Raw genomic sequence first — 17690 nt, 5'->3', positions numbered from 1 at the left:
TGTGTTTGTGTAATTGCTGTTGTGTCTGTGCCAACACGCCAGAAGTCGGCAGAGAGAGGTGGGCAAGTTGCTGCTAAAACATAGTAAGTAAGCTGAGTGAATGCTGTCAGAACAGATGACGCTAAGTAAGCTGTTCATCTTGACCACTCTGCAGTATTTGTCTCAGCTTGTGTATTGGTTGACGTTGTATAAAAACTGCTAGCACTGTCTGGACTGTTGAGTGAGTCACGGCTGACTTCATTTTCTCTGGGCAGACCTCTTAGCTACACCTCAGTGTGTTTCATTGTGCGGCAGAAGAAGGCTGATTACGGGTCAGGCAGCATATAGAAATGATTAAAATAGTTTGGTTTAGCTCGTAAAGTCTTCTTTTAGGTAAAGATTGCGATGCTGGATAATGAATTGAATGCTGGAGAGTTTAATTAGTAGCAAAATGTCACCACAGCATCTGACGAAGTTGACATTTCTGTAGAGCAGAACGATTGTTTTCACTATCAAATAATCTGCTGATTGCGTTCCCGATTTATCAGTTGTGTGTTCAACAACTGTCAGAACATAGTGAAAAATGTCTTCATTTTTCACACACTTCAAGTTGTTCCTAATGTGCCGTTTCATCAGTCGAGCAGTCTAAAAAAGATTGAAAGCTTTATAATAACCTAACAGAGAGAAAAGCAACGAAACCTCATGTTTGAGAAGCTGGAAAGTGTGAATAGCATCTGAAACATTTGCTTAAAAAAAAAAACATTTTGATCATCTAAACTATTAGTTTTATTTAATTTGTGCAAATGCTCACAGGTCTGCTTTGTGTCGTCATGCATCATTTTCTCATCTTATTACGGTCACTGTGTGGTTTCATGCAGGTGTGGTTTCTAACAGTCCTCACCTGTCTGCATCCTCTGGACACTCCCACGGGATGGTCAACGGTCAGAAGTCGCTGGAGCTGTGCGGTCACAGTCCCGATGGCCGACTGCCTTCCCCGCTCACCAGCCCGTTGCTCAACGATGCCTGCAGTGTTCGCACTGATGATGAAGACGAGGTTCGAAGGAAGGTTTGTGACCAAGAGCCACTTCAATATGTTGCCTTGTTGTATCAGTTTGTTTTTATAAAGTTGCTGCTGAATATAGTAGTGGACCTAGATTATCTGTCCTGGAATGAATTTGTTGTACAGTTACTGGGTTAGACAGGGGTGCAGCTGATGAGGCACCAAACTCGCTCCTTGTCCTGTCACTGAGTTGTTCATGCACCCACTGTTGTGTTGCAGAGGTTTCCAACAGATCGAGCGTACTTCATCGCCAAGGAGCTGCTGACCACAGAACGGACGTATGTGAAGGACCTGGAGGTGGTGACCGTGGTAAGAGTCAAGTCACTCGCCTGCATGATGCTCTTCAGTGTGTTTTCTCCTGCGCCTGTCCTCTGGGGAGAAAACATTGATTATTCCGGTTAGCTGCTCCATCACAGAGCGCCCGCCAAAACATAGAGTCGGGCAGTGACACAGGAATATTTTGGCAGAATGCGATTTCATTTTTTATTCATTCCCCACGCTCGTTCTCTGAAATGCATTTATCTCTCTCGTTCAAGGCTGTGAATACTAAACTGTGTTTGTGTTTAAAGAGATAGATGGATTTAGCTTCATGTTCTCTCTGCCTATGACTCACTGTTTCAGCCTGCTCCTGTAGATTTCATTGCTGGGTACAAACAGGATATTAAATGTGCAGCACTGCTCCTTCAAATGCAATCAAGGAGGATGTTCTTATGAGGCTTGGACTGAAGCATTGCCGTTGTTTGAGTCGGCTCTCCTTTTACACTGGCAGCTTTGAAAGCTGCAGCTTTTCTTGTCTTGCAGTTTTCAGAGAAGCCTTTCACACATCTCATAAATATTTTGGGTGGGCTTGTGCCCTGATTTTTTTTTTTTTTTTTTTTCCGGCTGTATGTGTATGTGTGTCGTTTCTCTAACTCCTTCCCTTCTCGTACGCCGGTTAGTGCCGTTGCTGTTAAGGGTGAAGTCATCTGAGCAACAGCTGGCGCTTCGTCTCCAGCACTCGCTTTTCCTAAAACCCGCTTCCCTTTCCCATCACGTCAGCTAAATAAAGCTGTTTTCTGTTCGCTGTTCGCAAACACAAAACATGGAGCATTTGGTTTCACTCTCACTTAATGAAACATACAGCGTTAAGAATGGCTGCCTATTGATTCTTCTATTCATCCTCAGCTAATTAAGGGATTTGAAAGGAGTTACAAGGCTATTCATTACATGGTCACTTTATCTCTTCTTCTCAGCAAAAATCACTGTAGATCACTTGCTCACCCTTGGTATTATACAGTACCCTGGAAAAGTCTTGAGTTACTCCTCACATTGTTATATTTTGCAAGGAAAATGTGAAATGGGTGCAGGGATTTATTGAAACACATTCAAACATACATGGAAATACAGTATAAAAGGCAAAAACAGAGATTGTACAATCCTAAGAATCTTGAAAATGAATATTTGGTATGACCGCCTTTATGCTTCAACACAACCTAAACTCTTGGGCAAGCTTTCTTGTCATTTCTTTAAGTGGTCTTCAGGAATTCAAAGCTCTTCTTTGGCTGTTGGCGGCCTTTTGTTCTGTTCTCTGTCAATATGATCCCACACTGCTCCAATAATGTACTTACTAACATAAAATAGCATTCCTCTGAAAAGGTACAAGCACTGGACTGAAAATTAGTGAAAAAGCAGCCAATGTCCAAAGAAAAACTTTGAACAAAGCCTGAAGAACTACAGCTCATGACCACTTCTGTTTTCAAAGTGGTTCCTTACTTTGCTAGAAAGATTATCTTGGGTTATATTTATGTATTTTGTAGCTTTATCTTCAAAGGAAAGTTCTCTTCAAAATAAAATATACATGTTTTTTCATCTGCTTGACATGGGTAGATGCACGCTTTCATCTGCACAGTGACACAGTGGCCTTTGTGATTTTGAGGTGAACTGATCCTTTTATGCATAAACTATACTTCTCTTGTTAAATGGCTTGAAAGATCACTGTACGCATGTATCTGTGATGCCAGTCTTTCCAGAGTGCTGTGGGACAAGATGAGGCAACTCCGGACTCCCTGAAGGATGCAGTCTTCTCCGCCTTTGAGCCTCTGCACAAGTTCCACACGGGTTTTCTCAGGGAGGTGGAGCAGAGACTGGCACTGTGGTAAGACTCATTTCACATCCCGATATTCCCCGCAGGGTCAGGAACAAGCCCAGTGGTATGTCGGTGGTTATGGTCGAATTTAAAACAACTTCCTCCCCATTTTTAATGAGTTCTGCTGGCATCTACTGTAGCCCAAGAGGGTGACCCTGACCCTTTAGATGACCCAAGGAGCAACAATCTCCATGGCAACAGTCATGCTGCACCACAGCCGGCCTTTCTTGCTTGTGGGTGTATGCCGTCTAATCTCCTTAATGATTGAGCTTCTGATGATTGTGCATCTAGTGCACACCGAATTTCCCACAGACATGGAGAAAGTGAAAGCATAAAGCCCGTCAAGCTGTTAAAATTTATGGCCATTAACTGCAATCAGTTATTTTTATTTCAAAGTCTCCGGTATCTAGTCACACTTGTTAGAGCTCCAAATTAAAGCAGAAAGTGATATCGTGCTTTACTCTGCTGATAAGAACCACATTCAAATGCATATGCAAATTACCCAGCCCTACATGTGTCTTTTTTTTGCAGCTTTGCATATTCAAATATTGTAGTAGATATGGACCTTTGTTGTTGAGAACATGATTAGAAAGCCACCTATCTTAAGAGGGCATATTTTACAGAATGAGGTTTTTCCCCTAAATCCACTGCTAAAAAAGTTAATATTAAATTAATAACTAGTCTGAACAAGTCCAGTAATGGCAGTCCCATTCCTCATGAGTCCTGCATGGGGAATCTGATGCTCAAGGGAGACACCTGCTGGTGTATCTTAAAGTTTAAAGTGCCTATTCCAACTTCATTGGAATTTTTCTTGCATACAGTGAAGCTGATTAATCAGTGAGATTAAAGTGCTTTCATGTAGCTTAACCAGTTCATCCACTATCCATAGCAACAACAATAATATTTATTCATGTAGCTCAAAGTGAGGCAGATATTACAAAATGCTTTACACAGCAAAATAAATAAATAAAAAGAAACCAAATACAAATTTACACATGAACAGAGCGGCAAACACGCATAAATACGCAGGAATATTTAGCAAATTACCCGAAAGGGTTATAGAAAAAGGTTAATAAAATGCATTTTCAGAACTGCTAAAAACTGCTGCTGTCTTTCTCTTTTAAGGGAAGGACGCTCTAATGCACACATTAAAGGAGACTACCAGCGCATTGGAGACGTCCTGTTGAAGAACCTTCAGGGTTTGAAGGTGAGGTGTGACTCTGTGTAAAACTTCTACACATGTTTAATTAGAGAAAACCGTGACTGCTCATGTATAACAAATCCTACCCGTAGCCCCTGACAGCAAATCTGAACAAGCAGTCTGAAATCCTGCTGGAGCTTGAGAAGGCGTGCAAGGCGTCCCGAAGGTTGGAGACTCTCTGCAGAGACTTTGAGCTGCAAAAAGTCTGTTATGTCCCCCTTAATGTCTTCATTCTGCGGCCTCTGCACCGCCTCATTCACTACAAGCAGATCCTGGAGCGTCTCTGCAAACATTACCCAGCTACTCATGTGGACTTCAGGGACTGCAGAGGTGCTATACCGAGTTCACAGAAGCATATTTAAGTGTTTTGGTGTAACAGTGCATCGCTAATGATGTCTTACCTGTGGCTGGTCTGTAGCTGCTCTGGCTGATGTATCCGAGGTGGTGGATCAGCTTCAGGGAAGCCTAATCAAGATGGAGAATGTCCAGAAACTTCTGGAGCTGAAGAAGGATTTGATTGGCGTCGACAATCTCGTTGTTCCTGGTCGGGTGCGTTTGAAAGGAACAGGAGAGACGTTTTAAATATGTTTGTCCAACTTTCCTCATTTTCTATTTTATGACAAATGGTGCATGGTTTTCTTTCCTCAGGAGTTCATCAGGTTAGGCTGCCTCAGTAAACTGTCTGGGAAAGGCCTACAGCAGCGAATGTTTTTCCTGGTAACGTCCCACTTTCTTCACCTCACATCACTAATCAAATTATTTAGCTGACTGATCTCAGTAGAAATGATAATCGTGCTTTCATCCTGCCCAGCTATGCATTACTCAGATGGTGTTGGCAGATTTAGTGCAGCCACAAGGGTTCTCAAAGGGAAACATAACACATGTTGCTTTGAACTTTGATGGTCTTAGTGTTATACACGAATATTTGATTCGGTTGCATGAACGTGGAAAGAAGTATGCATGTGGTAAGGACAGTTAAGCATGTCAGTATTAATTATTTTGTGGTTTTTTTAATGCCACTGAGCTGTTAATGTCTTCTTACTTCTTTTAATTATATGTTTCTTGCTGCAGGAATTTTAACAACAGGCATACTCATTCTTTCCCCCTTCTCTGCCTCTCTTGCAATAGTTTAATGACGTCATTTTATACACAAGTCGAGGGATGACGGCCACCAATCAGTTCAAAGTGCACGGGCAGCTGCTGCTCCATGGCATGACAGTAAGTGCCGTTGTCTCTCAGATGAACACAGAGCATTGGAGCGGCTGTCACCAGTTTGTCATTACTGGAAACAAGCTGCTTCAAACAGCTCATTTAACATCTGCCCCCACTCTAACACACACACACAGTCACATACATATTTTCAGGACAGCCACACACACACTTCTCTCTCACTTCCTTTTCATCCACCCTCCCACCTTCTCTCCTTTTCTGTCTATTTTGGTCCTTGCTGTCCTAGATACTGCTGCTCTCTAATGTCTTTTCTGTGTCTCTGTGTTCTTCTTCCAGATCAGAGAGAGTGAGGATGAGTGGGGTGTACCTCATGCCTTCACACTGGTTGGACAACGACAGTCCGTAGTAGTGGCAGCAAGGTAAGATTGCCAACACATAGACACCTTGAACATAAAGTGCCAATTTTTTTTTTCTTTTACAAATACAAATAAGATAACAAATACAAGCATTCATAAAATGTACAGTCAACAACAATGTGAGTTCAGTACACTCTCATACTTTTCTTGCCCTTAAACATTTTGCTGATTCACTTTGCATCAATAAACATGGTTCATGTCTTGCTGTTGTTTAAAGGGAAAATTTGGCGGGACTAACCGGACTATTTCTGACCACCAGGCCCACCCTGCTGCGGCTTTGCGCTTGTTTTGTTCAGCACTCTATCCATTTCTGTTCTTTTCTCTCCAGTTCTTTGGTAGAGATGGAGAAGTGGATGGAGGACCTAAAGGTGGCGATAGAAATGGCAAAAACCAGCAACGGGCCTTCATCTGAGCTGCTGACCAGCAGCCTGACAGACAATAGTAAGTTAGCACAAAACCATGCGGGTGAATATGAAAACAAAACAGCAAATGTCAGAAAAGAGACGCACCGAGTGAAATCCCAGATACGTGCTGATTTTTGAAAGGTCTGACGCTGTCTGTGTTTTAGCACCTCTCCCCACCCTTCACCATCCTGCTCATTGTCTAGCAGTAACAACCTCCTGACTTTCCCAGAATGCCCGGAGGACTCCTCGATGGAGGCAGAGTCCGAGGACGACATGACAGCTCCCCACACGTCCCTGGAGAAGCCCACCCCTCACCGTGGTAACACCATGGTGCACGTGTGCTGGCACAGGAACACCAGTGTGTCCATGGTGGACTTTAGCATAGCTGTGGAGGTATCGGCCAAACTTCAGACCTGCCCCCCTCCTTTTGCCCCGCTGTTTTCTTTCTCTGTTTCTGAGTGTGTGCTGTATCTGAATTCACTTTGATGATCTCTCAGTGGGAACAGTATCCTCCTTTGCTTTACCAACACATTAGTTATTTCTTATTAACTAGTAATTCAACTGGAGATTAATTAATGAATAATTTCACGTTCTTTTGAAAACTTTACATTAAAGAGCATGATTTCTAGGGCTCACTTTTTTTCCCAGACTAAAATGTCACAACGCTTATTATGAAATCAGGAATGAGTCAAATCTGATTGGAATCAAATAATGAAAACAAAATCTGTTTGCTCTTGCAATAGGAAACGTGAACGAGTGGGCCAGTCTGTTTAAAGGTGCACTGTGACAAACAGAAGTTTGGTGTCACTTGCCAGAAGGCATTGTCTGTGTACTTGAGAGCTAATAATCTTGGTCAATGACTCAATTTCCTTCCACATTCCCCATCACTGCTCTTTAATGCTGGGTTTTTTCCCCTCATAACCATCTCTAGGGTTTACAGAAAATGGCCCCAAAAAAGAGAAAATATCCAATGAGCATTAGTTCTCTGGGTGAAAATTCCTTGTTGATGTCAGAGGTCGGAGGAAAATGGCCAGGCTGCTTCTAACTGATAGGAAGGCAACAGTAACTCAAATACAACCAAGAGATGCAGAAGAGCATCTCTGAACACACTGCATGTCAAACCTTGAAACAGATGAGCTACGGCAGCAGAAGCCCACAAAGGGTGTTACTTCTATCATCTGAGGCTACAATTCATACAGAGTTACCAAAATTGGACAGTGTGAAAAATGTTGGTCTGATGAGTCTTGATTTCTGCTGCAACATTTGGCTGTTGGGGTTAGAATTTCATCAATGTGAGCAGCAGTTATTTGATACATTTACTATAAAATTATGGATTACAGCTGCATTAAAATGTTTTAAGTTGTGCTAAGTTACTGCAAACATCTATGTGTCGGTGGAATAGTGTAAAACCAGTGACAGGCTGTGACGCTACCCGTGTACATGCATTTGCATGAAAGCAAACAACCTGAACCAGTGTTTCTGAAAACATGGCTCCACTGTACTGCTACTAGTCAACAGATTCTCCACATGGTGCTTTTAAACTGATCTGCTCCTTTTTGGGCATGGGGACTTTTTTATAGATTGAATTATTTTTACATGAAATACTGATTAGGTTTCTGTTTAATTTATTTACAGCTTCAGGGAGGTTACTGTTCTCACCTTTCCCTCCTTTGGCAGTAGTAGCCAATGTGATGTCGTAACCTAAACTCCAAACTGTGGCTTTCCTGGGTTGTTTTGTCCTTTTTTCTCTCTTTCTGGCACTTAAAATCTCTGACCGTCTATAAATAGAGAGAGAGCAGTACGTAGATGTGCTAAATGTCCTCATTTGCATTAACAGAACGGATCCTGTTTTGGGATGTAGCCTTCCTACAACCCAGCTGTGTCCTGATCTAGTTCTGCTCTTCCTCTGTAGTTGTAACAATGTCCTCTTCACAGCCTTGCCTGGACACACCGCCGGCCTGAGTGTTAACCCCTGCCACTGCATGCCTGTGTTTCACCTACTCAGTCTCTGTGTTTCTGTCCCTCCTTCCCTCCCTGTCTGTTTTTTCTCCCTCCCTGTCTCTCTCTTTCTTTCCTCCATACGTCTGTGCATTCCTCCGTGGTAGAGGAGCCTAGTCCAGTCAGTGAGAATAAGACCCCCCCGGTGGGGCCCCCGAGTGGCCAGGGACCAGTGCCTCTGTCTGTTATCTGCTGGTACCGTGTTCAGAGCCTCTCCTTTAGTGAATCCTGCAGGAGTCTAGAGGTAAAGGAGCCAGGCAGACAGGAGAGGCCCTGTGTTTATGTTTTATTTGAACTGTATCACAGGAAGCAAAATTTATAGAGAAGAGTGGAATTAAAGTTTTAGCAATAACTCATACTGACATAATGAAACTGATGGCAGGAGCACCATGATTAAACACTTTAATTAACTGTAAGGTATTGCAGTGGGACCAAAACTGCCTTTTTTTGCTTCCTGTCTTATAGTAATTCTTTTAAACCAGTGATTCCCAACTGAACATGCTGGAGCTAAATAGAAAGATTATGGAGTAGCCCAGCCAAAAGTTAGAAATTATTAAAAAATATTTAATATACTGTATTTATTTTCATACTAACCAACAAACCAAAAGGTACAACTGCAGCATCTGAACACTACATTCTTATCTTATCTCATTCGTAGTTCATAAAGAAACACAGGAGCACCTTGCCAGTGTGACAGCTAGACTTTTGAAACCTTCATCCAGTAATTCTGTCACACCCAAAAAATGTCACAGGTTCAAGAGTTTTTGCTTTCTGTAAAAATTCCTCTTGTTCTTACTGCTCACTGTGATTTTAAATGAATCCACAGTCCTTCCAGAGTTCAGTGTGTGTCACAGCTGGGTTTTAACAAGCTTATAAACAAGTCAAGTGAGCGTCGTCCAGGTTTTTAAACCTTTAGACTTTTTTTTTTTTGTAGGGTTTAAAGTGTCTTTGTGTTGCATTCACTCTTCTACAAACCTAAGAAAAAACACTAATACCGTGCAGGATAGAGCCACTGTAGGGCAGGTGTGGATGACCATTTCAGTGTGCTTGAATGAATATGTAGGAAGATGGAAGAGTTTGCTAACGCTACCATATTGATATTAGAACAATCAACTTGGATTCTTTTTTTGATTATTAATAAATGACAAGAACTGTGAGCTGTGGGGCGGGAAATTCTCCAACACAAAAAATGGGAATTATCGGATTGATCTGAAGTTCTCAGCTTGCAGAAGCTTCAAATTAGCTTCAGCTAAACTCTGGGGTATATTTCTGTACACAATCTGAACTTTGCACCCTGTTTCTTACATAACAGAAGCACGTTAGGACTGACTGTCAGTGTCAGTATGAACAGGAGGAATTATTATGTAGGCAAAAACAGCCTCAATGTGAGTCTGATTTTAAGATAAAAGTGAAATCATATCTTCTCTAGATATAGTTCATTTAAATGAATGCATTTGAGCGCAGTCTGTCATCTGTAGGATCATGATGCTAGATCAGATGAGGGTGGGAACCTGTACTTTTTAAAAATACTCTTTATACTACTTTTTTACAACTTTGTACTTTTCAAAAAAACTACAAAGTAGATTGATTGCATATTTGAAAGTACAGAATGCAATTAGCTTAGAAGTTAAATTTCATTAGTGTTGCACTAGAGATCTTACAGTGAGATATGGATCACTTTTATAGTGTCAGAATCAGGCTTGTTTTTTCCTCTTTGTAGAATCAGCTATCAGGAAACTTACTGAGGAAATTCAAGAACAGCAATGGCTGGCAGAAGCTCTGGGTGGTCTTCACCAACTTCAGCCTGTTTTTCTACAAGTCTCACCAGGTAATGAACAAACACTCGCAAACTCCTGCTGTTTGACTGTGACTGTGAGGAACATCACATATCGCTGTGAAATATCGAATGTGTGTGCCACATTTGAGGTGAATGCGCTTTCCTATACAGTTTTTCATCTCTGTGCTACAGAATATTGTGAGACGCATAATCACACTTTTAAACATTATAAAAAAAAAAAAAATGCTCCCTCTCTCTATTAAAGGCTCTTAAATTTTACAGCAAAAAGAGGATCTGTGCAAATTAATAAGGTTAAAAAAGTATAAAGGTGTTACCAAATAATGCAGTTACAGGCACACATGGATTTAGTGCAGACTTTTGTGAAGGTTTAATTGCATTAATATGGACGGGATTGAGTGAAATTTTGCCCAATCTTCTCTAGATATAGTTCATTTAAATGAATGCATTTGAGCACAATCTGTCATCTGTAGGATCAATCTAAATTCCTGATGTCAGCTAGTGTGTGTTTTATCTTTAATTCCTTTTTAAATTATTTACAGGATACGATTTTAATGTAAATTATTTTCCTTTGTTCCCCCTCTCTAGGATGATTACCCACTGGCCAGCCTGCCACTGCTTGGTTACTCAGTCACCGTCCCCTCCGAGTCTGAAAACATCCACAAGGACTATGTCTTCAAACTGCATTTCAAGTCCCACGTCTACTATTTCCGATCAGAGAGTGAATACACATTTGAGAGGTACAGAGCTTCGCTAAAAATGTCACCTTTTAAAAGTTTTGTTTCATCTCTGATGCTCAAGGACTGATTAAAAAAACCTTTTCTTTGCCCACAGGTGGATGGAGGTCATCCGCAGTGCTACGGTCCCCTCAAGTCGAGCCCGTGGTCTGAACGGCAAAGAGACCCATCCTTAATGAGTTGGCTCACCTCTGGTTCCATACCCAGTCTCCTTCGGGTGGCATCCGCCCATCCTGTCCCTCCTGGACTCTTTGTTTTTCTTTTCTACGCATATCTGGGACATTTGTACATGTGTCCATGCACATTTGGTGCTTTTTAATGCTTTAATGGTGACATGTCCGCTGGTTTAGACTGCATCAGAGACTGCATTTTTGGCATTTTTACTCTCAACTCTGAAACCTCTTTTTAAGGATGTCATTTTATACTGTTTTCTAATGGTCTGAACCACTTCCTCTAGTTCTGGTTCTACATTTTGCCATCGGTTGTTTTTAAATGCAGGAACACATTGATAATAGATATTCAGTATTCTTTCTTAGATGGTTAAATTCTCACTGCATTGTCATGAACATTTTGTCTACGTGTTCATTTTACTGAGAAACGGCTGCTTTGAAATGTCCTGCAGTTTCAGTGCCAAACTCTTTCTATCAACGTCCTGAACTTTTTAAATGGCTTTTTTTGTTACAGTGGGGATTATGAATGTCTCCGGTGTACCTTGAAATTTTAAATCATATCAAACAGGTCACCCTTTAACAGCTGATGCTCTGATCACACCTGGCCCAGGACAAAAGGAAAGAAATGAAAATATGAAATTATTTTGTCGTATTATTAACATAAACCTCGACACTGTGGCCAGGGGTGGCTGCCATCACCACTGATGCTGTTTTAAGTGAAGTAAATGTTCTATTTGCTGAGATTTGTTGTATGATTCCCATCAGAGTTTTGACATATATATATATATATATATATATATAAATATATATATACATACATATATATATATATATATACATACATATATATATATATATATATATATATATATATATATATATATATATATATATATATATATATATATATATATATATATATATATATATATATATATACATATAACATATATATATACATACATATATATATATATATATATATATATATATCTATATATATATATATATATATATATATATATATATATATATGAACTCTGAAGTTCCCATTCAGCTGTATGAGAAAAATGTGAGACATGCTCATAATCACTGCATTATGAAGGCAGAAGTGTAATTGAAAGCTTTAAGGATTATGTGTGAAACGAAATAGAAACTTTCAGTTCCAAGCGTCGTTGCCCTCACAAAACTAGGCTGCCTCCCCGTATAAATACAGATCTTTTTATGGGTCTGAATGAATGGAAATATGCATTTGACAGGGTTTTGCAGTGAAGTGTACGAGATGGAAAACCTCACTTCTGCATGGAGCTGCAGTGTTTTTCCCAGACAGCAGAGAGCTCTTTGGAAATGAAAGCAATAAAAAAAAAAAAATACTTAAACTTGGATTTTTTTGAGTTCTGTGTATTTTTTCTTGAAGCAAAGAGGCAGGAGTGATTTTCAGTCCGTATCAGGCGGCTGTGTGGGGTGTTTATGGCTGTGTTGGCCGTGGCCTGCAGATGGCATCACTGACCAAGGAAGTTTTCATAGTCAAGCCATCACTGCAGCATCTCTTCTGTGCTGCAGTCTTTGTGGTAAGGATACACTGCTATCACTGACTCCCAGCCAGGGCTAACAAATTCTCCAGAGTTAGCCTGGGGGGGAAAGTGTTTGAAAGATTAGCTCAACTGTTACTAAGTTGCCTTGAACAAGTTTGAACAGAAATGTTAACGATGAGCTTAAAGTAATGTCTAAGCAGTAGAGATGGGCAGCAAAGTAAATGCATATTTAAAATAAAAAAGTGGAGAAAGTGGCTGAAATGGCTTACAAAAAAGTGCTACCTGAATCTAAACTGTTTGGCAGGGTTTGGTGAATTGTTAGAACAAACATTATGGGTAACCTGAAACACGGTGGACAGACAGTTGAAAGAGGATGAAATTAAATACATAAATGTGGCTATTTAGCTTTAGTTATTAATAAATTAATAGCTAGAAGTTAAATTGTTAGTTAACAGTAAGGGTTAACAGTTTAAATAACTAGAGAAAAATAAATTGATAGACTGGAAGCTTAAGGTAGTGGGGGTAAAGTGAAAGTTATAGTTTCATATTTCTCTATTAGATTGTAGAGTTGTTTTGTTTTCAGTTAGTTTCCTGGGTGGATTTGCTTATTTAATAGTTTTAGTTTTACTCTTTTAAATTAATACAAGATGGGGGTATTTGTCAAAGGCAGGTTTAAGAAGTTTAAAATGATGATTACTATACCAACAACACTTTGTGGAGGGAGTTAACTTACAAAAAACGGTAAAAGTCCTTAATCCTAGATGTGCTGACAAACTTGACAGAAACTAAAACGAAACACACTTTAAACATTTTATTTTATTTTTTTATTTATAAGCACATGATATATTTTAGTTCGTTTTTTTTTTAAAGCTAGTCTTTTTTCAGTTAACTAAAATGCTTTTTCCTGGTTTTAGTTATTAGTTTACTTTTAGATAACCTGGGAACTGACCGGTTTAAAATGAGTTGAACAGATCTGAGAATAAGATCAGATGGGCAGTGGAGGTGTGCGACTCTCTTTAGCTAATAGAAGGCTTCTCTCTTCTCCCTGCCTTTTAGGAGTACTCTCCTAAGTAGTACATAAATTCAATCTTCCACAGTTTGTTACTGTCTAGTTTTTGAGGTAGTTTTGGAAAACTGGCCTTAAAACTGCTGATACTGTTTTGAAGGCCAGTTTTCGATGTCATAAAGGAGAAAGGTTGTGACACTCCAGAGGCTCGTTCGCCATGGTTGTGATTTTTGTGGTGATGGGAAAACATTGATCTACTCATTCATACTGTTACTGCATGCAGTCCAAAGTCCAGGCGTAGCAGTTTACACACAGCCAAGCGGTGGGCAGGACTTAAAGCCGGTGAGAGGCGGAGTGCGCAACGAGAAAACAGATTATACATCTGCTGCCTGGCGCTGGACGCCCAATGAAACACTACGCGAGGACACTTTATTGTGGCAACAATACATCCGATAGGAGAAGGCAGAGTTCCGGAGCAATGCGGCACGCGTTGATTTTTAAGAGCGAAAACTGAATCGAGGAATGGGAGCGTAACAGCGGCCGCACCACAACATGACCCAACTCCAAACTCGTGGTGGTGCGCGCTAGTGGCGATCGAAGACGCGGATAAGCCAATGATGAATTTCCTGTAAACTGTGTTGATAAAACGCGTGGATTGGACGGTAATTGATCCCAAGTGGCACGTAGTGATGGCCACTCCGGTGCATACGGAGACCAGGAAATTTACGCGGGGTCTGGGTAAACCTGGCACTGCGGCTGAACTCAGGCAAAGTGTCTCGGAAGTGGTGAGGACGTCGGTGCTGGTTGTAAGTACTCACCTTAACGACCCCTCCTTCTCTGTACCACTGTGCTCGGTGTAGCCAGTGTCTGTTAAAACTTTATGGAGAAGGGGGCGACCTGCTTTATTTTTATTATTATTATTTATTTTGTTACTTTTTTTTACGCACACTTTTAGGGAAGAAAGAACTGACTTCATATCAGTTGAGTAAAAGCAAGCTGCTTTTTAGGGTGAAATAATTAAAGTTTTAAATAGTCTTTAGTAGCCTGTTATTATAAACCATAATACAAGAAACCTTTGCAACTACTTCCTGTTTACATTTTACACAAAACTGTTGGAAGTTCATTATGGATGCTGGTACTCGTCTCAGAGTTCTTGAAATCCTTCACTTTCATTCTCACCCTGTTGACTTTAGACCAGCTGAGTTAGAGCACGTGAGCATTAAAGGGGGGATTTGTGGGAGTGGGAAAGGGTGATTTTTGAATGAATGAACAAATGAATGAAGGTGTGGGTGTCAGAAAAATGTAAACAGAGTCCCTTCTGTTTAGGGCATTTGACATTTATGTGGCAATTTTGACCCAATGAGCTTTCCAGTTGAAGCACATAATTACCAGTCCAAATATAGAAAAATGCATAGAATGGGTCATGGATAGAACTAAGAAAAATATGATTATCACATAAAAAACATGAGAGCATATGATGAATCAAATGACTACCCATTTAAATACAAGATTGGAATGCAACACACTAAGAGAAATGAAATGACAAAAACATAAAGAGTTTTGTATTTATAGGCTGGCTTTGCATAATACAAAATAAGCTTTTGCATGATGTTTGTAGCAAACATTTACACAAGAATGTTCATGTATGGTTCAGGTATGTATGGCACTCATTTAGCAGAGAGTCTGTAAAGAATCAGTGCATGTTCAAAGTCCTGTGGATTCAATGAGCGCATCACTTCACATGGTTGCATTGAGATGACATAATACGGCTTCACAAAGGAACGCATGAGGCTTCAATTTCAAGCTTCAGACACATACAAAGTGTCCAGTGACAGTGACAACATCTGGGTGACGAGGACCTGAAGCCTACCTGCTCAGTATCAGTTTTCCTCGGAGCTCAGGGAGGATAAAGGAGCGGACCCTTTTGTTGTGTCCGAGTGTGTTCGGTGTTTGGTGCTTCATCTGATTGTTCCAGCTTTCCTGGAAAAAAAAAAGCTGCTAGGCAACTGAAACGGATACCGTCCAGGCTTTCTGTCAGGGAAATGGAATCCTGAGTCACGATCCCAGACATTCAACCACACCTTCATATTATTTATTCATTCTCACTCTGGTGCACTGCCAGGGACGCCTAAGGGAGGAGAGCAGAACTGGATACAAGAATGCATGTTGGGAAATCAGCATACTCAAGGAGGACTGAAGTAACTTGTAGAAACTCTGCAGGGGATTTTGTTTTGCAGTTGCCTGAGCAGGCTTCCAGCAGGACTGTTAAAATGGGAGGGCAATGCCAGTTCACACAGCAAATTTATTGTGGATAATAAAGAACTTTAAATATAATTTCAAAAACTACCTGGCAGCCCTTAGACCCCAGTCCCTTCATGTGTGACCTTTAGTCATGACTATATGGCTGCAACTTTGTGTTCAAATGTTTGCTGAAGCTTCTCAGTGGGACAAGAATGTGACTGCATACAAGACCACTGTCCACGCAGCTTGTAATTAATTCCTCCATAAAACATGTAAATACCACAGAAGGAATGGATGGATCTGTTTTCAGGCGCATAAAGGAGAGCTTGTGGCATTCTGCTAGAAACCATAATGGCATTTTCAAGCATAAATGTTGCTGCATGTTTAAAAGCCTGTAAACACATTGTTTAGTACTTGCAAAACCGCCGATCATGAGTATTTGTCAGCTGTGTTTTGGACTCAAGTGTGCAAAGCTGAATCTTTCACTAACTCTGTGTTTTTGCTCAAGTGGAGAGCAGAAACACTTATAATACTCCAGAGCCCTCAGCTGAGCCATCCCCGTTTCTTCACACTTTAGGCATGCTAAGGACGTCATTAGCTTCATGATGGCTGTCACCATCTTTGAATTTATTTCACTAGTACTGCACTTTGATTTGGCATTGCCTCTCCATCTTTGTATTATGTAGAACTAGAGTATTATTGTCATTAATGGACTGGCTGCATTAATTTAGTATATCATAAATCAATGGCAAATTAATGGAAATGTTTAGTGTACACAGTGTATGAACCAACTAGGGGGGGCAGTTGTGTAAGTGTAATCAATAGTCCCAACTGCCTGTCGCCTAATGGTGATATACTCAGATCCTCAGTGTTCCTGCTATGTGCCTGACCCGAGGGAGCTGTACACCAGATGGGTGTCATTATGTGGGAGTGATGCTATTAGCCGTCTATGGCCGTTACATACACAGCTCACTCACTCTGCAACCAGAGGGGAAAGTGGAGCTGTCATTTAGGCTCTGCGAAGAGCAGCGTTACCATGTATTACTATCAGCAGATTACATATGTTGCTCTATAGCACAGTGGTTTGGCTTTAAATGTTGCAGATTTGATCAGTCTTATCTCCAGTTGTAGAAAAGAGATTCTTTTTCTTTTCTTTTTTTTTTTTTTTTAAAGAACAACCATTTCAGCAGCACTCCCTGTTTAAAGTCAACAACTTGGACAGTCCACATGCCTCTTAATCTGTTTGGCAGATAAACGGCTTTCCTATCATTTGTGGCTCATGCTCCTGTATCAAATGAGAAGCTACATTTTACATTGTCTTTGCTCAAGTTAAACATTGCCAGTAATGAGACCTTGTAAAGAAGATGCAGTGTTATAAGTAGCGAGGACAGCATTGACAACTCTCTTCCAAATGTGAATGAAAACTATACAATAACTTGTGCTTTTGTCAGCCCTGTGGGCCACACCTGCACACCTCTCCTCTTTAGTTTTTTTGAGAGTCTGTAAATTTTCCCAAGATGTGGAAATTCCAGAAATACCTCAGGTGGGTGTGTACTGTAAGTAGGCCTATTTTTCCACACAATGTAAGTGTGCCAGAGTTTTTTTTTTTTTGTCTTTTGAGCTTTTGCCAAGAAAAATTCATGTTCTCTCATGCAGTGTTGTTGGATTTGTTAGTCATGCCATTCACCAAAAAAATTTGTTTGAGCAGTTAGAACCATGATGAGACAAGTGAGTTTAAGGTTGAAGCTCCACAGTCACAAATCGACTCATTATCTGAGTTTGTCAAATCAGAAGAAAAGAAGGCAATCAGTCTGCTGTGTTTTGTCTCTTTGGAGCAGATGCTGGCTGTCACA

At 40.5% G+C, this 17690-nt stretch overlaps 2 protein-coding genes across 5 annotated transcripts in view; both read left to right on the top strand.

The window, feature by feature from the left end:
• Window positions 1-11823, top strand: part of LOC115800438 (FERM, ARHGEF and pleckstrin domain-containing protein 1-like) — a 54482-nt gene extending 42659 nt beyond the window's left edge. Inside the window, exons 14-27 of the mRNA XM_030757800.1 lie at window positions 858-1045; window positions 1259-1348; window positions 3040-3173; window positions 4290-4371; window positions 4458-4695; window positions 4784-4914; window positions 5014-5082; window positions 5494-5583; window positions 5872-5954; window positions 6280-6392; window positions 6585-6748; window positions 10074-10181; window positions 10737-10888; window positions 10983-11823. Of these exons, the coding sequence (XP_030613660.1) occupies window positions 858-1045; window positions 1259-1348; window positions 3040-3173; window positions 4290-4371; window positions 4458-4695; window positions 4784-4914; window positions 5014-5082; window positions 5494-5583; window positions 5872-5954; window positions 6280-6392; window positions 6585-6748; window positions 10074-10181; window positions 10737-10888; window positions 10983-11061 (1721 nt within the window). The 3' untranslated portion in view covers window positions 11062-11823. The remainder of the gene's footprint in view (window positions 1-857; window positions 1046-1258; window positions 1349-3039; window positions 3174-4289; window positions 4372-4457; window positions 4696-4783; window positions 4915-5013; window positions 5083-5493; window positions 5584-5871; window positions 5955-6279; window positions 6393-6584; window positions 6749-10073; window positions 10182-10736; window positions 10889-10982) is intronic.
• Window positions 11824-13982: 2159 nt separating this feature from the next.
• LOC115800792 (dedicator of cytokinesis protein 9) overlaps window positions 13983-17690 on the top strand; it is an 84384-nt gene continuing 80676 nt past the window's right edge. For 2 of the 4 annotated variants that reach the window (XM_030758316.1, XM_030758312.1), the window contains exon 1: window positions 13983-14402. In XM_030758316.1, the coding sequence (XP_030614176.1) occupies window positions 14286-14402 (117 nt within the window). In that variant the 5' untranslated portion in view covers window positions 13983-14285. The remainder of the gene's footprint in view (window positions 14403-17690) is intronic. The other 2 variants (XM_030758314.1, XM_030758317.1) reach the window with 1 other exon arrangement.

The sequence above is a fragment of the Archocentrus centrarchus genome, chromosome 21 (genome assembly GCF_007364275.1).
Source record: "Archocentrus centrarchus isolate MPI-CPG fArcCen1 chromosome 21, fArcCen1, whole genome shotgun sequence".
Classification (NCBI taxonomy): Eukaryota; Metazoa; Chordata; class Actinopteri; order Cichliformes; family Cichlidae; genus Archocentrus; species Archocentrus centrarchus.
The sequence above is the reverse complement of the archived record's forward strand: the minus strand, read 5'-3'. Positions and strand labels throughout refer to the sequence as shown.